Raw genomic sequence first — 18,863 nt, 5'->3', positions numbered from 1 at the left:
TTTAGGTCTGAATTGCAGTGCCCCTGGAGTTGATGCATGTCTATCTTGAAATTGTCAGATAGCTTTCAAAGAAATTATATCAATAATTTTTCATTAGCTTTCAAATTGCTAGCTGTCCTGGTAGGTAGAATCCTATTTTCTTTGATCTCTAACTGGAAATATTCTTGAGACTCTTCAGGCACTTACAACTTTATCCTCAACTATGTGCTTAATATTTTTCTCCACCATTGTGTGAACTTTGTGAGGTGCTGTTTGCTCCTCACTGTCCAAACATCCCTAGTATCCTTAGACACTTAATAAATGCCTTTCTAATAACTGGAATTAATGAACAAATAAAAACATTTACCTTTTATTGATAACTTGGAAATTTATACATATTAGTTATATCTGGCATATTCTCTGAGGTCAACTAATTGTTCTTTGATAAGTTGGTAGATAAGGTACCCAAGAAAAAGAGAGTAGGGGACAGTGTTAAGACTGATAACTCAGCTTACTAAATTTTCAGAATTTCTACTGAAATCCTTTCCAAGCCTAAGAACATAATAATGCTGAAGGCTAGATGACTTCAGGAATGGGAAAAAGAAGGTCTTCTATGGAAACTTCATGTTTAAGACCTTGCTTTGTTTGTTACAGCCATATAATTCTATATATTCTTAAAATGGAGTGGGTTGTCTCAGTAATGAAGTATATACATGAAAACATGCTTGATCCTTATGTTGCAGCAAACTCTTGATTATTGATTACTGGTTATTTGGTTTATGAATTGCTCAGGGCTTTTATTTTTACCTGACTTCTTTGGTGCATTTGTTGTTGTTGTTGTTGAGAATACAATTTCATCAAGATTAACAGGAAAAGGTGAAAGTAGACAAGAGGGAAGAGGTACAAGATGAAGGCAAAGGAAATAGGAAAGGAACACATGCTAACCTGTGAAGCTTACCCATTAGCACAAGTAATCAAAAACTTAAATGCAGTCTCTATGAATAATACTTAAAGTAGCACCTGTAACTGCAACATTCAGTAATGTTACATATAAATAAAAATCACCACATAGATTATTAAGTATCAGTCGACTTTCTGGTTTTGAATTGATGCCTATTTGGAAATGGTTTTTCAAAGGGTGGTTTTAGTGTTGCTTTCACATGCTGTATAACAAAAGTTTGTTGTAGTCTATATTTTAGGAAGCTTTATCCAACAGAAAGTGAGCTTTCTGTATTAAGATTAAATATTACTAGTGATGTAAGGACCCAATTTGCCTACTGAAAAATATACAGTAACTTCTTATACTTGTTTGTACCCAGTACTAAATAAATGTGAATAGATAGATCTGTTGAAAGACTTACTGTTAATGCAGTCTATAAGAAGGTGAGCAATTTGTGAACTTATACAGTACTGTTAGTGTAGTCTATAAGAATGTGAGCACTTTGTGAACTTTTTATTACCATGACAAGTAATGTTCATGATAACACCATACAATGCTGCGTTAAATAACACTTTGTGTTAGTCTTTTTGTTGTTTCATATTGGGAGCAGTTGTGTAAGTATTAAATATTTTAATTATTCTGTTCTGTGCAATATTTAGTCACAACTAGTTTGACAACTGTATCATTTTATCCTCTCAGACAATCAAGTAAAGAGAACTGCTTTACCATTTCAAAACTTCAGTGGTACAAGTGATCTTAATATGAAGAAGGAAATAACAGTGGAAGATGAAAGAAGCCAGTTACATTCCAGGAAGAGACGTTTTTTATCATACCCACGATATGTGGAGGTCATGGTGACAGCCGATGCTAAGATGCTTCATCACCATGGGCAGAACTTGCAGCATTATGTCCTCACTCTTATGTCCATCGTAAGTAGGGGAATATAGACTGTCATGCCCAAAATGTTCAACTTAGTGTTTTTCACATGTGGTTTAAAAATAGTTTCTCCAACTCTAGATGTAAGCTAGCTGTATCTAGATTCAAGCTAAAATTAGCATTTCATTTAGGTGTGTCCAACCTTTTACAATGTTCAGTGATGTCATCTAAAAGTTCACACAAGGACTGCACAATTGAGTTACCAAAAGTGTCAAAATTTTTTCTCGGAATGTTTTAAGTAACTTTATGACTTTGTATGGGGCTGCATGCAGCCTATAGGCTGTGTTGCATGTGCCTGGCCCGAGAACTCCATTCAGTAACTGGAACAAATTTCTAACACCATGGAAAATCTCCCGGCTGCACTGTGCTCCATCACATGAGTGGTGTCTGCCCTCTACTGACAGAATGTTCTCATTGCATTGCTCTTTGGATTTGATTTTTTTTTATGTTTGTGAGCATGCGTTTTTGTGTTTCACGGTGCATGTATGGTGGTCACAAGACCACCGCAAGTGTCAGTCCTCATCCTCACATTGCCGCAGATAGGCTCCACCATTTGCCTGTAGGAGCACCGGGATGACAGACACATACTGCTGTGTCTGGTTTGCGGATTATGGGCATATAAACTCAAGTCCTCATGCTTGCTCAGCAATATCTTACCCGTTTAGCCATATCCCCACCCCCAAAGCTTAATTTTAAAACATCACCCTTTTTCTGAATGGGGGGGGGGCTACTGTTTTGATTGCTGCTCCATCTCTTTTAAGTTATAAATATATTGCTAGTAGAGATGTTTTAGGGACTATGGAACATAAGTTTTTGTTCTGAGATTAATATCACTGTCCAGCAACGGTGGTACCAGGATCATAGCTGCCCTATTATGTACACACACATGCATGTGTATAGATCAACGCACTCTTACCATCCTTCCCTGAGCATTCCTGAATTTAGGACCATTGTTTTGTAATAGTTACTAAAAATCACCCCATTTCATGTTTATAATTGTCCTGTTTAGTTGACACATTGTAGGTACCTGTTGGTGCTGGTTCAGAGGATTTAGAGTATGCTTCATGGCTGGAAGTATCTCTGTTGCACTTCAGGAAATTCAGGGCCACCACTTTGTTGAAACAACTTGGCCAAGACACATCTATAAGTCACTGTCTATTTCTGTCTGACAGAGTTCCACAGTTATATTCATTGTGACTAAAGATCCCAAGATCCTCTCATTTTTCCTATTCCTGACTATCTTAAATTCTTGTGATATTCCTAAATGCAGTTTTGGGAACAAAATGGGTGCTCAATAAATAGTTACTGAAATAAAGAATGAAAAAGTAGTTAAAATAAAAGTGACAATTTTTTTAATTTTTTTTTAAATTAATTAATTTATTTATTTGAGAGCGTCAGACACAGAGAGAAGACAGATAGAGGGAGAGAGAGAGAATGGGCGCGCCAGGGCTTCCAGCCTCTGCAAATGAACTCCAGACATGTGCGCCCCCTTGTGCATCTGGCTAACGTGGGACCTGGGGAACCAAGCCTCGAACCGGGGTCCTTAGGCTTCACAGGGAAGCGTTTTAACTGCTAAGCCATCTCTCCAGCCCCAAAGTGACAATTTTTGAGTGCCATACTGTACAAGAAACAAAGATGATGACTTTATAAAATGGTGTCACTATAGACACTCAATTTGTATGCTTAACTTAAAATTTTAAAATGGCACAGGGCTTAAGATATAATTTTATCCTGATTACATTATTCATTTTTATATCCAAAGTAATTAAGTGGGTGTATTTGTCTGGATATGAGTGTGGCCCACCTGTTTGTAGACATTCCAATGAGAACTGTGCTATCAAGGAGGTCTGTTGATGTGTAGCACAGTGTGTCAATTATGTGGAACACTGGGATAAATTTTGTAACTGATAATATTAAAAGAGATGATATTTATTAAGACAAGTGGGTAGAGGGAGATACATAAGGAACATATTGGATTTTATAATGGTAACAGTATTTGAAGCATGGTGGATAATAGCTGAAATCAGAGCTTTGGCCATACTGACTAGACGAAGCAAAGAAACACTTGAGTCATTTTAGAATAGCTACATCCATTTTGGGTGACATTACCATATTCACACAAGTTGTCATCCTCATTTTACATAAAATCATGAGTCAAGGAGATACTGTGGCATACTTTGAAATAACTGAAATGGGCCTTGGGAGTTTTAAAGCCAAAGTTCACTCAGAACAAAATATGGAAACACTTGTGTTTGCTTTTGCTCGAAGCAAGAGACCAATGCATACCTTTCCTAGGATTTCAGTGGGGCTGGGACTTCAATGGATGAAGTTTATGCTAAATTTCCAGTCCTGGTGTTGCAGTCTGGTTTGCATTGCTGGTAGAAATCACCCAACCAAGAGCAGCTTCTGGGAAAAAGAGGTTTATTTGGCTTACAGGCTCGAGGGGAAGCTCCACGATGGCAGGGGAAAACGATGGCATGAGCAGAGGGTGGACATCACCCCCTGGCCAACAGAAGATGGACCACAGCAACAGGAGGGTGTGCCAAACACTGGCATGGGGAAACTGGCTATAAAGCCCATAAGCCCGCCCCCAACAATACACTCCCTCCAGGAGGCATTAATTCCCAAATATCCATCAGCTGGGAACCTAGCATTCAGAACACCTAAGTTTATGGGGGACACCTGAATCAAACCACCACATTCCGCTCCTGGCCCCCATAAACTGATAGCCATACATGATGTAAAATACAATGCTTTCAGTCTGACTTTAAAAGTCCCCATAGTTTTTATCAATCCCAATGATGTTCATACATCCCCATAGTTCAAGATCTTCTAACTGAGCCATAATACCAAAATATAACCTCAAAAAACCCAGAATGGCACAGAATTAATTTTCACACTGCAAAAGATGGCATTGGGCATAGCAAAGAAACATTCAACCAATACAAGATTTAAAACAACCAGGGCAAACATCAAACTCTGTAGCTTCAAGTCCAGCAAATCTAGCCAGTGAAAAATCTTCAAGTCCGATAATTCTAACCAGCAACAAGTCTCTGGCATTCCAATTCCGCCCCTCCAGCTAGGCTACTCGCAGTCCTGGGAAACTTCACCGGGGCCGGCAGCTCCTCGGCAGCCATCTCATGGTCCCGGCATCTCCACTGGGTCTCCACTGCAAGCCACGGTCCATCTTCATGGCCCCATGGGGTCTCTATGCAGGCAACCAGCAAACCTGCTTCACACTGCCCATGGCCATTTCCAAAACACAAGACCGTGTTGCAAACTCAATGACCCTCTTTCCAGCATTTCTTATACTCCACAATACCAGGTAGGGTGCCAATTTGTTAATCCAGGGGGGAATAAAGCAGACTTTGAAGAACAGGACACTCCTTGAGCATTCAGGCCCCTTCTAAAGAGTCTACATTCTTCTTGTTGCCCCAGCGCAGGTCAGCTAGCCCAGTCTGAAAGGTTGTAATCTCTCAGTTGCAGCTGAACGGGCAGCAGTTCACCCAAAGATTTTCCTTTCTGTGCCATATCCCTCTGCACACACCAGTTCATTTCTACGCTAAGCAACCCTGCACAACTTCTCAGGACATGGGCACAAGAGCAAGCTTCTCACACAAACTGCTAGCCCAGTCCAGGCACAGCTCTTTCTCACCCTCATAAGCCAAACCTCACAGTCCATAGTTCTTACTGCCTTCAGGTCTTTCAGCTCTGACCAGGATAGACCATCAAGCTGTACTTACAGCACTGCAAGGCATCTCTTAGGCCAAGGTTTCAACTCCTTCCACAGTCCTCTTGAAAATCAGCTTCAAAAGGCCGAAGCCACACAGTCAGGTGTCTAGCAGCAACCCCACTCCTCGGTACCACTTTACTGTTGCAGTCCGGTTTGCATTGCTGGTAGAAATCACCCAACCAAGAGCAGCTTCTGGGAAAAAGAGGTTTATTTGGCTTACAGGCTCGAGGGGAAGCTCCACGATGGCAGGGGAAAACGATGGCATGAGCAGAGGGTGGACATCACCCCCTGGCCAACAGAAGATGGACCACAGCAACAGGAGGGTGTGCCAAACACTGGCATGGGGAAACTGGCTATAAAGCCCATAAGCCCGCCCCCAACAATACACTCCCTCCAGGAGGCATTAATTCCCAAATATCCATCAGCTGGGAACCTAGCATTCAGAACACCTAAGTTTATGGGGGACACCTGAATCAAACCACCACACCTGGGGAGATGGATGAAGCAAGGTTGAGGAAAGGGTGGATTATTCAAAGCATGGGTGAAGTAGAAAAAAATCAGGGACAAGTAAATCTTTGAGATATTTGGGCTTTTACTTTAACTTCTCCCCTTAGGACCATATTTCAGATGACTTCTGAATCCCTGGTCCTTCCTTCATTTTTTTATTCTCTCATTTGAAAGCATGTTTAACTGAGGATGTAGAGAAGTCAGCAGGTTTTTAAGGTTCTGTGCACATATTGTTTTATTGGTTAAAACAAAGTGATCTCAGCTATATCGAGGATAAACAATGTTAAAGGAAACAGAAAAAGTGACAAGCTCCCATTAGCTCTAAAGGTTTATGAGAAACACCACCTCATGTCTCCAGATGAAGCACAAATCACTGGTCTTGTATATGTTCTTCCAACCTTGTAGAAGTCACCAGTAGTATTAATCAAACATACACACACTCAAGTTCTTTATGGTGTTCTGATCATAATTTAGGAATAAGACAAAAATGTGATTTGATTTGGAATATCATAGTAACCTATCCAGAGAAAAGCTCAAGGTGATGAAAATGTTTTTGTATGTTAAGCTTTACCTATAATGGGGACAAAAATTAAATTGAGTTAATAGATTATATACACAAAATTCAGAAAGAAGATTGTCTACTCTTAATCTATCCTGAACAAACAATTATGGTAACACCTTAAACATTTTTTCAATAATTTAATGAGTGCAACAATATAGATATAATAAGCATGGTTTAATTCACTGTTACTTATTCAGTATTGTGTTATAAAATACTGATACTAGAGAAGTATTGGAATTATTATTAGTGAAGAAGCCCAGAATTGTAGTACAGAAAAATTAAATGTGTATTAAATGGGCAGAAACAGTCTATTATTTTCTATTTTAAAGATTTTATCCCTGAGTGAATTTAGGCAGCAGCATCAGGTTAGGATGGTATTTACATGTGCATTTAAATGACATATGACATCTAAAATAGTTTTATTTGTTTATTTTATTTGCAAGGAGAGAATCTAGCTTTATGTGGGAACTGGGGAATTGAACACAGGCTGTTATGCTTTGCAAGCAAGTGCCATAACCACTGAGAAATCTCTGTAGCCTGAACAATTATTTTTTCAGCATATTTACTTTGCTACCAAGAGTCTATTGTTCCTAGGGTAATGATGAAAAAAATAACACAAATTAAGCACAAGAGAAAATGGTGTAATGAAGAGATGCAGTAAACACGAGATATATGAGGTGATGCCAGTATAATATGGGCATACAAATTTAGGGTAAGCATTTTTTCAATAAGTACAAAGATTATAAAATGTGATGTAATAAGCACCTAAGTTGGTAACATTGCCATTTATTAACATTCTCCGTTATTATATATGTACTGTATATGATTGTGTATGTTATGTTTCTCTATAACTGGCAGCATGGCAGGTTTGTTTACACCACTGTGTATGTTTGTATATGTGTGTGCCACGTCGTGATAGCTACAGTGTTAATAGGTGGTAAGAAATTTTTCACTTTGTTATAATCTTACATGACTACATTTGTACGTACAGTTATTACATGGCAAATCTTTTATTCTCGAAAGCATTTGTGCAGAAAAATTATATTCATTTCTTATTTCTTAAAGAGAGGGAGAAAGGAAGAGAGCATTGTATATGGACATGTCAGGGCCTCTTGCCATTGCAAATTAACTCCAGATACACGCACCACTTTTTGTACCTGAGTTATGTGGTGGCTGGGGAATTTAACCCAGGTTGGCAGGCTTTACAATCAAGCTCTTTTAACTGCTGAGCCATTGCTGCAGCCCCTGAAATTCTTTTTCAGGTTGGTAGCTATGAGGATTGATCTCTATAGCACAGATTCTGCTACAATTGCTATTTGTATAATTAATCACTTAATCCTTGTATTAGACTCATTGGAATAATTATTTAGGGGCTATTAGACAGTGTTTAACTTGAAGAACTTTGCTTTATAGCCACTACCTACCTTGCATCATATCTATTTGTATTATCTTTCTCTAATATATTTTAAGAATATTTTTCTATAGTAAATTTTTAAAAATCACGTTTCAGAACACTGGAAGTATGTTTCCAAATTATAGCAAATGGGCAGGGATCACTTTTTGATAAATTTGTAGTGTCTATTTTTTTCTGAAATTCATCCTTTGCAGGTAGTATTATGATATCTGGGTGGTCATCTGTAGTCAGTACATTTGGGCAATAAGTATAGTAATTAACTGTTTAGGCCTTCTTTGTCTTTGAGCTCCTTTTTCTCTGGAGTCTTGGGAATTCATGTTCTCCTTTGGTATAGAAGTCTTTACAACTGTTTTCTTGTTTTGGAGAGGGGGAAGCCTTTGTAAATATTTTTGAGGTATCCTGTTGACCTTATTATTTGACTTAGAAAAATACTACCACTAAACTCACAGGATCAAAGGGCAAATCTGAAGTTACAAATATGGGTCAGCTATTTTTGTTGATAAACTTTTTCAAATTAACTATAAAGTCAATATTTATAAATTCAACTCTGTCTTTACTGAACTTGCAATTTTAAAAAGTGAATGATACTGCAGTCCTCACATACCTGTTTGAAACTGCCACTCATCTGATTTCTTTGTTTTAACTTACTGTCAACCCAACTAGACTACTACCACCCTAGCCCAAAGAACGCTTCCAACTAAGTGAAAGGTGTCAGTGCAGGTAGAGATGACAAAGCCCTAAGTAGTAGTGATTACACAGCTACATCCCTAGCAAAGATGCTAGAATGTATATTTATGCTCATGCTGACTTGATCCTTCTGTGTGAGTAGCCCAAAGGTATGTTTGGTCTGGTGCTGGTGGAGGCCCTTAGACACTGACAAGAGTCTTATTACACATCATGTTGAAGTAATTTGGGCTGTTGGAGTGAGAATCCTGGTACTGGTATTTCTGGCAAACTGCTACATAAAATCAGAGACCATGTCCTCTTCTTTATCTTTATGGCTGGACAAAAAAAGCAAAGATATGGAATATGAAATTAATAAACACACAAGACCCAGCACACTGAAGCAATGAACTGTCTTGACTGGGCCAGTGGCCCCTAAGAAGGTGATTTAGGCAGCAAAAATGGTTTTCTTTGCAAAGGCATCACAGGTTGAGTGCCTCTCAAGGGGTTTGAGACAAGGAACTGGCCATGGAAGACTTTCCTTCTGTGGTGGTAGCTAGCCTTTATGAGGGCTATAAGAAGAGGATTTGAACTATGGAATGAAGGAATGAATGAATAGCCTCTTAGCCATGCATAATGACCCACATACAGGCTGAGGAGTGCCTCACAGACTTCTGGCATCCCCTAGCCCTGGAGAACTAAGGATCACCTTGTGAGTTACAGCCTCCTCTACAGCTGTTAGTGTGATTCTAGATGAATCTCTTCTAGTACCCTGGACTCCAATAGTGCTTAATGTCAAAAAGTAATAGTAATACACATGTGGAAATAAACACTGTTAGGCAAACCCATCAGAATAGGAATTTTAGGTTCCTGTGAACTGTAGATTATGACTGTGAACAAAGTGAATGTTTTCCTGAATCACCCCTAACAGTAATTTCTGAACTCTACTATGCATTCAAATCATTCAGAGATTTTGTTAAAAATATAGATTCTGAGTTTGCACTTCCTACCGTCTCTAGGTAATGTGGATGATGGCAATTCGTGCACTGATGTGAGTAGCTAGACTTAAGATACTAATTTCCAGACTTGCCTTCACATGAGAATCACTGGAATACAGGTGAAGTTTAAAAGGTACTGGTGTCAGCTCAGCAACCTGGACATTCTGATGTACTGCATGAGGATGGGGCCTGAGCTCTCCTAGGAGATTCTCTATATAGCTGCAGTGGAGGACCGATGCATGAAGGTGACTTTAGTGTGCTGTGGTAAAGCAGTATTTGTTTTTGCTTATTTATTCTTGTTTACTTGCAGGTTGCAGCAATCTACAGGGACCCAAGTATTGGAAACCTCATAAACATAGTGATTGTAAAGTTGGTTGTAATTCACAGTGAGCAGGTAAAAAGAAGGTCTATAATTAGCAATTTTAGTTGTAGGAAATTTTAGTATTACATGTATATCACAAAAGTCTTATGAGAAATGAGAGTTTTGAAAGACTTTAAAAGGTATAATTTGAAAAATGATGATACTACTACCTTCTCTTGGGATGGAAATAAAATAGAATGACAGGTGTGTTGAGCTGAGCGAGGAAAGTAAGAAAAATAAAACAAAAACTTAAAAAATCTTAAGTGAAAAGCACTTCAGTATTCACTTATAATCCTAATATTGAAGGGTTTAGAGTGTTAATCTTTTATAATTAGGTTTTTATACTAAATATTTTATCATTATGTTAGATCAGTTTTAGTGACAGTGCTTTGAATTTATTTATTTATTGCTTGTTTGTGTGTACAGTGAGGTGTTTGCAGTTGAATGTGCCCATATGGTGGTGCCCCATGAACTTGCCTATAGTAGGATGCACTAGCCTGTGATGGTCCAAATCGAATGTCACATGTAACATTTTATTGTTCTTCTGCCTGTTCTTATTTGAGCTGGAGTCTCTTACTGGTCCTGGAGCTTGCACTGTTCTTTTGTGAGCTCCAGCATTTCTCTGGTCACTGCTCCCCTATGGGACTGGGGCCACTCTAACTGTTCATATGGGTTCTGGAGATTAAACTCAAGAAGTTTCTCAGGCCTCCTCAGACCCTCTTGTTTGCATAAGGAATCATAACTGTGGAGCCATCTTTTCCATCCCAGCAATGTATTAAAAGTTATTGTAGGGCTGGAGAGATGGCTTAGCGGTTAAACGCTTGCCTGTGGAGCCTAAGGACCCTGGTTCGAGGCTCGGTTCCCCAGGACCCACGTTAGCCAGATGCACAAGGGGGCGCACGCATCTGGAGTTCGTTTGCAGAGGTTGGAAGCCCTGGCGCGCCCATTCTCTCTGTCTCCCTCTGTCTTTCTCTCTGTGTCTGTCGCTCTCAAATAAATAAATAAGTTAAAAAAAAAGTTATTGTAAAGTATGGTTGGAAGGCAGCTATGCTCATTAGTATACTTCCAATACCATACCAAAATATGCTTAATTAAATATAAGAAAAAGGGTAGATGCCACTCTTCCATTTGCCTGTAAAAAATGTAATGTTATAAATTGTATGAATTTGAATAAGCTTAGGAGGAAAATAGGTCTGAAATGTTTGACATTACATTGCATTGCTTGTTACCTTTACAGGAAGGACCAGTAATCAGTTTTAATGCAGCCACCACATTACGCAACTTTTGCTTATGGCAACAGACCCAGAATATCATGGATGATGCACACCCTTCCCACCATGACACTGCTGTTCTCATCACTAGGTACAGAATCAGAAATCAGTTTGTACACTGTAGTTCTCTGCTAGTTCTCTCCTGCATAGGAACTGATACTGCTTGCTTTCCTAATTCTTTATTAGTAATACATAAAAGTGTTCACAAAAACTTTTACAGAATGAGAATATATTCTTTCTGACTGGAATTGTGGGTAGTTCCTTATGAAATCAGCAACATAATGAAACAATTGGAAATCCTATCTAGAAATACATAGTTACAGAACTGAGAGCAGGTTTTGTTCATTCCCCTCTATATCTGTCTCTCTGTACCTTGTTCTGATGTTCAGTGTATAAAATAATTATCAGTCTGCCTTTGCTTGAATTGGTCTCAATCCTTATTTATTTCTGTGAAAACAGAGTCTACTATTAAAATTATTTCTGTTTTATTAGCACCACATGCAGGACTAACTCTTTCTTTCAGCATCACTTACAGTGGCAGAATATAGAGTTTCTGTGTTAGTTGTTAGATGGTTGATTTACAATGAGATCCTTTGCAGTCAACCTCAAGGAAATGTCAGCTTTCTAAAACCTTAAAGTGAAAACCTGTAGCCCATGTACTCTATCCTTAAAACAAAAACAAAATAACACAAAACTAAAGCAGAATTAACTTTATGCACATCGTTAGAATTCAAGGTCCTGCCTTGTATTTTTAGAGATCAAACTGAGAGGTGGGCAGTAGCAGATTTAAAATGAGGGTGTATGTGAGGGGTGGTGGGGGAGAAAGAGCAATGAGAAGAGTGCACAGGAAAGAGAAAAGATAACAGATGAGCTGCATGTCCAGGAACTCAGCAATGCAGAAGAAAGAACAAGTATGCAGACTGATAAGATCAGAGGACTTCTGAAGTAACTAGGAGTTCATGGCAGCAGTAAATTATTGAGAAGAGAGAAAATCTTGTTCTATATACAGTGTAAAGGCATGGAGATCCAACATGTACTGAACAGGGTTAAGGCTTTGGCTATCTTACAGTATTGACTTCTATGTCGTATCTGTTGCTCATTACTATGCATGGATGTAGCATCAACTAACTTTTAAAATTCTTTGAGAGCTTAGAAACTACATTTTCAAGTTAGTTGTGGTAGTAGTCCTGTCATAGTTAAAGTTTTATGTTTTCATTTATGGAAATCACGTTTTCTGAAAATGTTTCTACATCTTTTATTTGAAGGGAAGACATTTGTGGAGCTAGAGAGAAGTGTGACACGTTAGGTAAGTTCTTAATTAGATTTAGTTTAATACGGTTATTGAACTCGTTAAAATAATATTTTGGTTGTAAACTTTATAGACTATCAAGAAGTGTTATTTATTTGTTATTGAATGTTAAGTGTTGTGCATAGCCTGCATATTGAATTTAAAGTATCTTAGAACTCTACTCATGAGAAGCAACACAAGGACCTATGTGCCGATTTAAGGCAGGATGACAAGTGAAGCACCATGGCCCCACCACCTTATGTAACAGAAGTTGGCGACTTCTATTGCATGGTCCATGTCAGTCCTGTTTCTCGCTTTTCCCTAAAAGGTAATCAACACCATGAATCTACTCGTTCTCAGTGCTCTCCATCTTTTGGAAAATAATTACCTATGCATGTGGTTGTAAACAAGTCATTGATTTTGCTGCTTTATGAGTTTTGCTGTTGCAGCTTTAGGCCTTTTTTGCTTCTGTATCATAGTTGACCCACAGTTATACATCTATATTTTATTAGGGGAGTGGGTAATCCCAGTGTTTTCCTATTGTGAGTCTTTCTAAAAGAGCTGGGCTATGTTTTGTCGATTAGAGCTGCTCAGCTCCTAGCTATGTTGAGAAGCCCTATCTGAAATGCCCACAGTGTGAAACCTCTGAGTGCCCATAATTCTTTTAAAAAAAATTTCAGGTTTTGAAGCCTTTAAAAGTTTAGCTTGTTTTTAAAGTCTATCTAAATATGAGAAACTTGAAGTCTGAAACATTGTTGTTCCAACTATTTTGTATAAGAGATACTCAGGATGAATTAAACTTAATAAGATACACCAAATTACTTATTTATTTATTTTGATTTTTCAAGGTAGGGTCTTCAAGGTAGCCCAGGCTGACCTGGAATTTACTATATAATCTCAGGGTGGTCTTGAATTCACAGCAATCCTCCTACCTCTCCCTCCTGAGTGCTGGGATTAAAGGTATGTGCCACCACATTCAACCCCAGGTTTTTTTTTTTTTTTTTAAATTTTTAATAACATTTTCCATGATTATAAAATATATCCCATGGTAATTCCCTCCCTCCCCACCCCCACACTTTCCCATTTGAAATACCATTCTCCATCATATTACCTCCCCATTACAATCATTGTAATTACATATATACAATATCAACCTATTAAGTATCCTCCTCCCTTCCTTTCTCCACCCTTTATGTCTCCTTTTCAACTTACTGGCCTCTGCTACTAAGTATTTTCATTCTCACACAGAAGCCCAGTCATCTGTAGCTAGGATCCACATATGAGAGAGAACATGTGGCACTTGGCTTTCTGGGCCTGGGTTACCTGACTTAGTATAATCCTTTCCAGGTCCATCCATTTTTCTGCAAATTTCATAACGTCATTTTTCTTTACCACTGAGTAGAACTCCATTGTATAAATGTACCACATCTTCATTATCCACTCATCTGTTGAGGGACATCTAGGCTGGTTCCATTTCCCAGCTATTATAAATTGAGCAGCAATAAACATGGTTGAGCATGTACTTCTAAGGAAATGAGATGAGTCCTTTGGATATATGCCTAGGAGTGCTATAGCTGGGTCATATGGTAAAGCCTAGGAGTGCTATAGCTGGGTCATATGGTAAATCAATCTCTAGCTGTTTTAGGAACCTCCACACTGTTTTCCACAATGGCTGGACCAGATTACATTCCCACCAGCAGTGCAAAAGGGTTCCTTTTTTCCACATCCCCGCCAACATTTATGATCATTTGTTTTCATGATGGTGGCCAATCTGACAGGAGTGAGATGGAATCTCAATGTAGTTTTAATCTGCATTTCCCTGATGACTAGTGACGTAGAACATTTTTTTAGATGCTTATATGCCATTCGTATTTCTTCCTTTGAGAACTCTCTATTTAGCTCCATAGCCCATTTTTTGATTGGCTTGTTTGATTCCTTATTATTTAACTTTTTGAGTTCTTTGTATATCCTAGATATTAATCCTCTATCAGATATATAGCTGGCGAAGATTTTTTCCCATTCTGTAGGTTGCCTCTTTGCTTTTTTCACTGTGTCCTTTGCGGTGCAAAATCTTTGTAATTTCATTAGGTCCCAGTGGTTAATCTGTGGTTTTATTGCCTGAGCAATTGGGGTTGTATTCAGAAAGTCTTTGCCAAGACCAATATGTTGAAGGGTTTCCCCTACTTCTTCCTCTAGCAGTTTCAGAGTTTCCGGTCTGATGTTAAGGTCTTTAATCCATTTGGACTTAATTCTTGTGCATGGCGAGAGAGAAGAATCTATTTTCATCCTTCTGCAGATATATATCCAGTTTTCCCAACACCATTTGCTAAAGAGGCAGTCTCTTCTCCAATGAGTATTTTTGGCATTTTTATCGAATATCAGGTGGCTATAGCTACTTGGGCTTACATCTGGGTCCTCTATTCTGTTCCACTGATCTACATGTCTGTTTTTGTGCCAGTACCATGCTGTTTTTGTTACTATGGCTCTGTAGTATAGGTTAAAATCAGGTATGGTGATACCACCAGCCTCTTTTTTGTTGCTCAGTATTATTTTAGATATTCGAGGTTTTTTGTGATTCCAAATGAATTTTTGGATTGTTTTTTCTATTTCCATGAAGAAAGCCTTTGGAATTTTGATAGGGATTGCATTAAATGTGTAGATTGCTTTAGGTAAGATTGCCATTTTCACGATATTGATTCTTCCAATCCAGGAACAGGGGATGTTTCTCCACTTTCTAGTGTCTTCTGCAATTTCTCGCTTGAGTGTTTTAAAGTTCTCATTGTATAGATTCTTTACTTCCTTGGTTAGGTTTATTCCAAGGTATTTTGTTTTTTTTGATGCAATTGTGAATGGGAGTGATTCTCTGATTTCATCCTCTGTGTGTTTGTTGTTAGCATATATGAAGGCTACTGATTTCTGTGTATTTATTTTGTATCCTGCTACATTGCTGTAGGTTTTGATCAGCTCTAACAGCTTGCTAGTAGAGTCTTTAGGGTCCTTTATGTATAGAATCATGTCATCTGCAAATAATGATAACTTGATTTCTTCCTTTCCCATTTGTATCCCTTTTATGTGTGTCTCTTGCCTTATTGCTATGGCTAAGACTTCCAAAACTATATTAAATAGAAGTGGGGACAGTGGACACCCTTGTCTTGTTCCTGATTTTAGTGGAAAAGCTTCCAGTTTTTCCCCATTTAGTAATATGTTGGCTGTTGGCTTGTCATAAATAGCCTTTATTATATTGAGATATGTTCCTTCTATTCCCAGTCTCTGTAGGACTTTTATCATGAAGGGATGTTGGATTTTGTCAAATGCTTTCTCTGCATCTAATGAGATGATCATGTGATTTTTGTCCTTCAACCCGTTTATGTAATGTATTACATTTATAGATTTGCGTATGTTGAACCATCCCTGCATCTCTGGGATAAAGCCTACTTGGTCAGGGTGAATGATCTTTTTGATATACTCTTGTATTCTGTTTGCCAATATTTTGTTGAGAATTTTTGCATCTATGTTCATGAGGGAGATTGGTCTGTAATTTTCTTTTTTTGTTCTATCTTTGCCTGGTTTTGGTATCAGGGTGATGCTGGCCTCATAGAAGGAGTTTGGTAGAATTCCTTCTTTTTCTATTTCCTGGAAAAGCTTAAGAAGCAATGGTGTTAGCTCTTCCTTAAAAGTCTGGTAAAATTCAGCAGTGAATCCATCCGGGCCTGGGCTTTTTTTAGTTGGGAGATTATTGATAACTGTTCGGATCTCCATGTTTGTTATAGGTCTATATAAGTGACTAATCTCATTTTGATTTAATTTAGGTAGGTCATATAAATCAAGGAAATCATCCATTTCTTTCAGATTTTCATACTTTGTGGAGTATATGCTTTTATAGTATGTCCCTATGATTTTTTGAATTTCTCTGGAATCTGTTGTGATGTTACCTCGTTCATCTCTGATTTTATTAATTTGTGTCTCTTCTCTCTTTCTTTTGGTCAGATTTGCTAAGGGTTTATCAATCTTGTTTATCCTTTCAAAGAACCAACTCTTTGTTTCATTAATTCTTTGGACTGTTTATTTGTTTCTATTTCATTAATTTCTGCCCTAATCTTTATTATTTCTTCCCGTCTACTGATTTTTGGTTTGCCTTGTTCTTCTTTTTCCAAGGCTTTAAGGCGAAGCATTAGGTCGTTTACTTGCGACCTTTCTAATTTCTTAATATAGGCACTTAAGGCTATAAATTTACCTCTTAGAACTGCCTTCATTGTGTCCCAGAGATTTTGGTATGTTGTGTTCTCATTATCATTTGACTCAATAAATTTTTTGATTTCCTTTTTGATTTCTTCATTGACCCACTCATCATTTAGTAGTGTATTATTTAGTTTCCATGATTTTGTGTATGCTCTATAGCCTTTCTTGCTACTTATTTGTAGTTTAATTCCATTGTGGTCAGATAGAATGCAAGGAATTATTTCAATTTTCCTGAATTTGTTAAGATTTGCTTTGTGTCCTAATATATGGTCTATTTTAGAGAATGTTCCATGTGCTGCTGAAAAGAATGTATATTCTGCAGCCTTTGGATGAAATGTTCTGTATATATCTGTTAGGTCCATTCCTTCTATGACGTCATTTAGTCCAGATGCCTCTCTGTTTATTCTTTCCCTGGATGACCTGTCAATTGATGAGAGTGGGGTGTTAAAGTCACCCACCACCACTGTGTTTGGTGTTATCTGTGACCTTAGTTCTGATAGTGTTTGTTTGACGAATTTGGGAGCCCCCATGTTAGGTGCATATATGTTTAGGATTGTAATGTCCTCCTGTTGGAGTGTGCCCTTAATCAATATAAAGTGACCTTCCTTATCTTTCTTGACTAACGTCGGACTAAAGTCTACCCTGTCTGATATTAGAATAGCAACCCCTGCTTGTTTTCTAGGCCCATTTGCTTGAAACACCATCTTCCAACCTTTCACCCTAAGATAATGTCTATCCTTTGTAGAAAGGTGAGTTTCTTGGAGACAACAAATTTTAGGATCCTGCTCTTTAACCCAGTCTGCAAATCTATGTCTTTTCGTTGGGGCATTGAGACCGTTGATATTAAGAGATATTATTGAAAGGGGTGTATTTATGTTTGCCATTTTTTTTGTGTGTGTGTGTGTTTCTGGTTCTACCTGTGCTCTCTTCTGTTAACTGGTATTTGAGTATAGCTTGTTTTTTCTAGGTTCCTTATATGTGTGCTTTTCCTTTTCTTCAGCATGGAGGATTCTATCAAGTATTTTCTGTAGAGCTGGTTTTGTCTTCAAATACTCCTTTAACCTGCTTTTGTCATGGAATGTCTTTATTTCTCCATCTATTTGAATGGATAACTTTGCAGGATAAAGTAACCTTGGTTGACAGTTGTTATCTTTCAGAACTTGGAATATATCACTCCAAGCCCTTCTGATTTAAAAGTTTGTGTTGAATAATCTGCTGTAATCCTGATGGGCTTGCTTTTGTAGGTAACTTGATTTTTCTCTCTAACTGCTTTCAATATTTTTTCTTTGGTGTGTGTGTTTGGAAGTTTGATTATAATATGGCGAGGAGAGGTTCTTTCTGGGTTTTGTCTGGCTGGGGTTCTAAAGGCTTCCTGTATCTGTATTGGCACCTCTTTCCCAATTTGGGGAAAATTTTCCTCTATGATTTTGTTGAAGATGCCTACTATGCCTCTGGAGTGGAGTTCTTCTCCTTCTACTATGCCCTGAATTCTTATATTGGATCTTTTCATAGTGTCCCAAATATCTTGACATTCCCACTCATACTTTTCTATAAGTTTGTCTTTCTCTTTGTTGGACTGCATTAGGTCTGCCACCTGGTCTTCTAGCTTAGATATTCTGTCCTCTCCCTCATCCATCCTACTGGTGAGATTTTCTACAGAGTTTTTTATTTCATTAACTGTGTTCTTCATTGCTAGTAATTCTGACTGGTTTTTCTTTATTATTTCTATTTCCTTATTTATGTCTTGTATTGCCTTCTTTATTTCATTAAATTGGTGTCCTGCCTCTTCTTTGATTCCTTTGATTTCCTCCTTGATTTCTTCTTTGATTGTTTTCATGTGTTCTTTGACCTCTTTGAACATATTTAAAAATATTCTTTTGAACTCTTTCTCAGGCATTTCCTCTAACTCTTTCTCACTGGAGGACATTTCTGATGCATTAATACTTTTAGGTGGATTTATATCATCTTGCTT

General features: G+C 38.0%; 1 protein-coding gene across 2 annotated transcripts in view; it reads left to right on the top strand.

Moving 5' to 3' along the window:
• The window catches only part of Adamts20 (ADAM metallopeptidase with thrombospondin type 1 motif 20), a 175,948-nt gene that overhangs the window by 31,592 nt on the left and 125,493 nt on the right, over nt 1–18,863 (top strand). For both annotated transcript variants that reach the window (XM_004668531.2, XM_004668532.2), the window contains exons 4-7: nt 1,619–1,848; nt 10,043–10,126; nt 11,331–11,455; nt 12,630–12,670. In XM_004668531.2, coding sequence (XP_004668588.2) covers nt 1,619–1,848; nt 10,043–10,126; nt 11,331–11,455; nt 12,630–12,670 — 480 coding nt within the window. The remainder of the gene's footprint in view (nt 1–1,618; nt 1,849–10,042; nt 10,127–11,330; nt 11,456–12,629; nt 12,671–18,863) is intronic.

This window comes from Jaculus jaculus, chromosome 6, assembly GCF_020740685.1.
Source record: "Jaculus jaculus isolate mJacJac1 chromosome 6, mJacJac1.mat.Y.cur, whole genome shotgun sequence".
Taxonomy (NCBI): domain Eukaryota; kingdom Metazoa; phylum Chordata; class Mammalia; order Rodentia; family Dipodidae; genus Jaculus; species Jaculus jaculus.
Note: the sequence above shows the minus strand (reverse complement) of the source record. Positions and strands in the feature narration are given on the sequence as shown.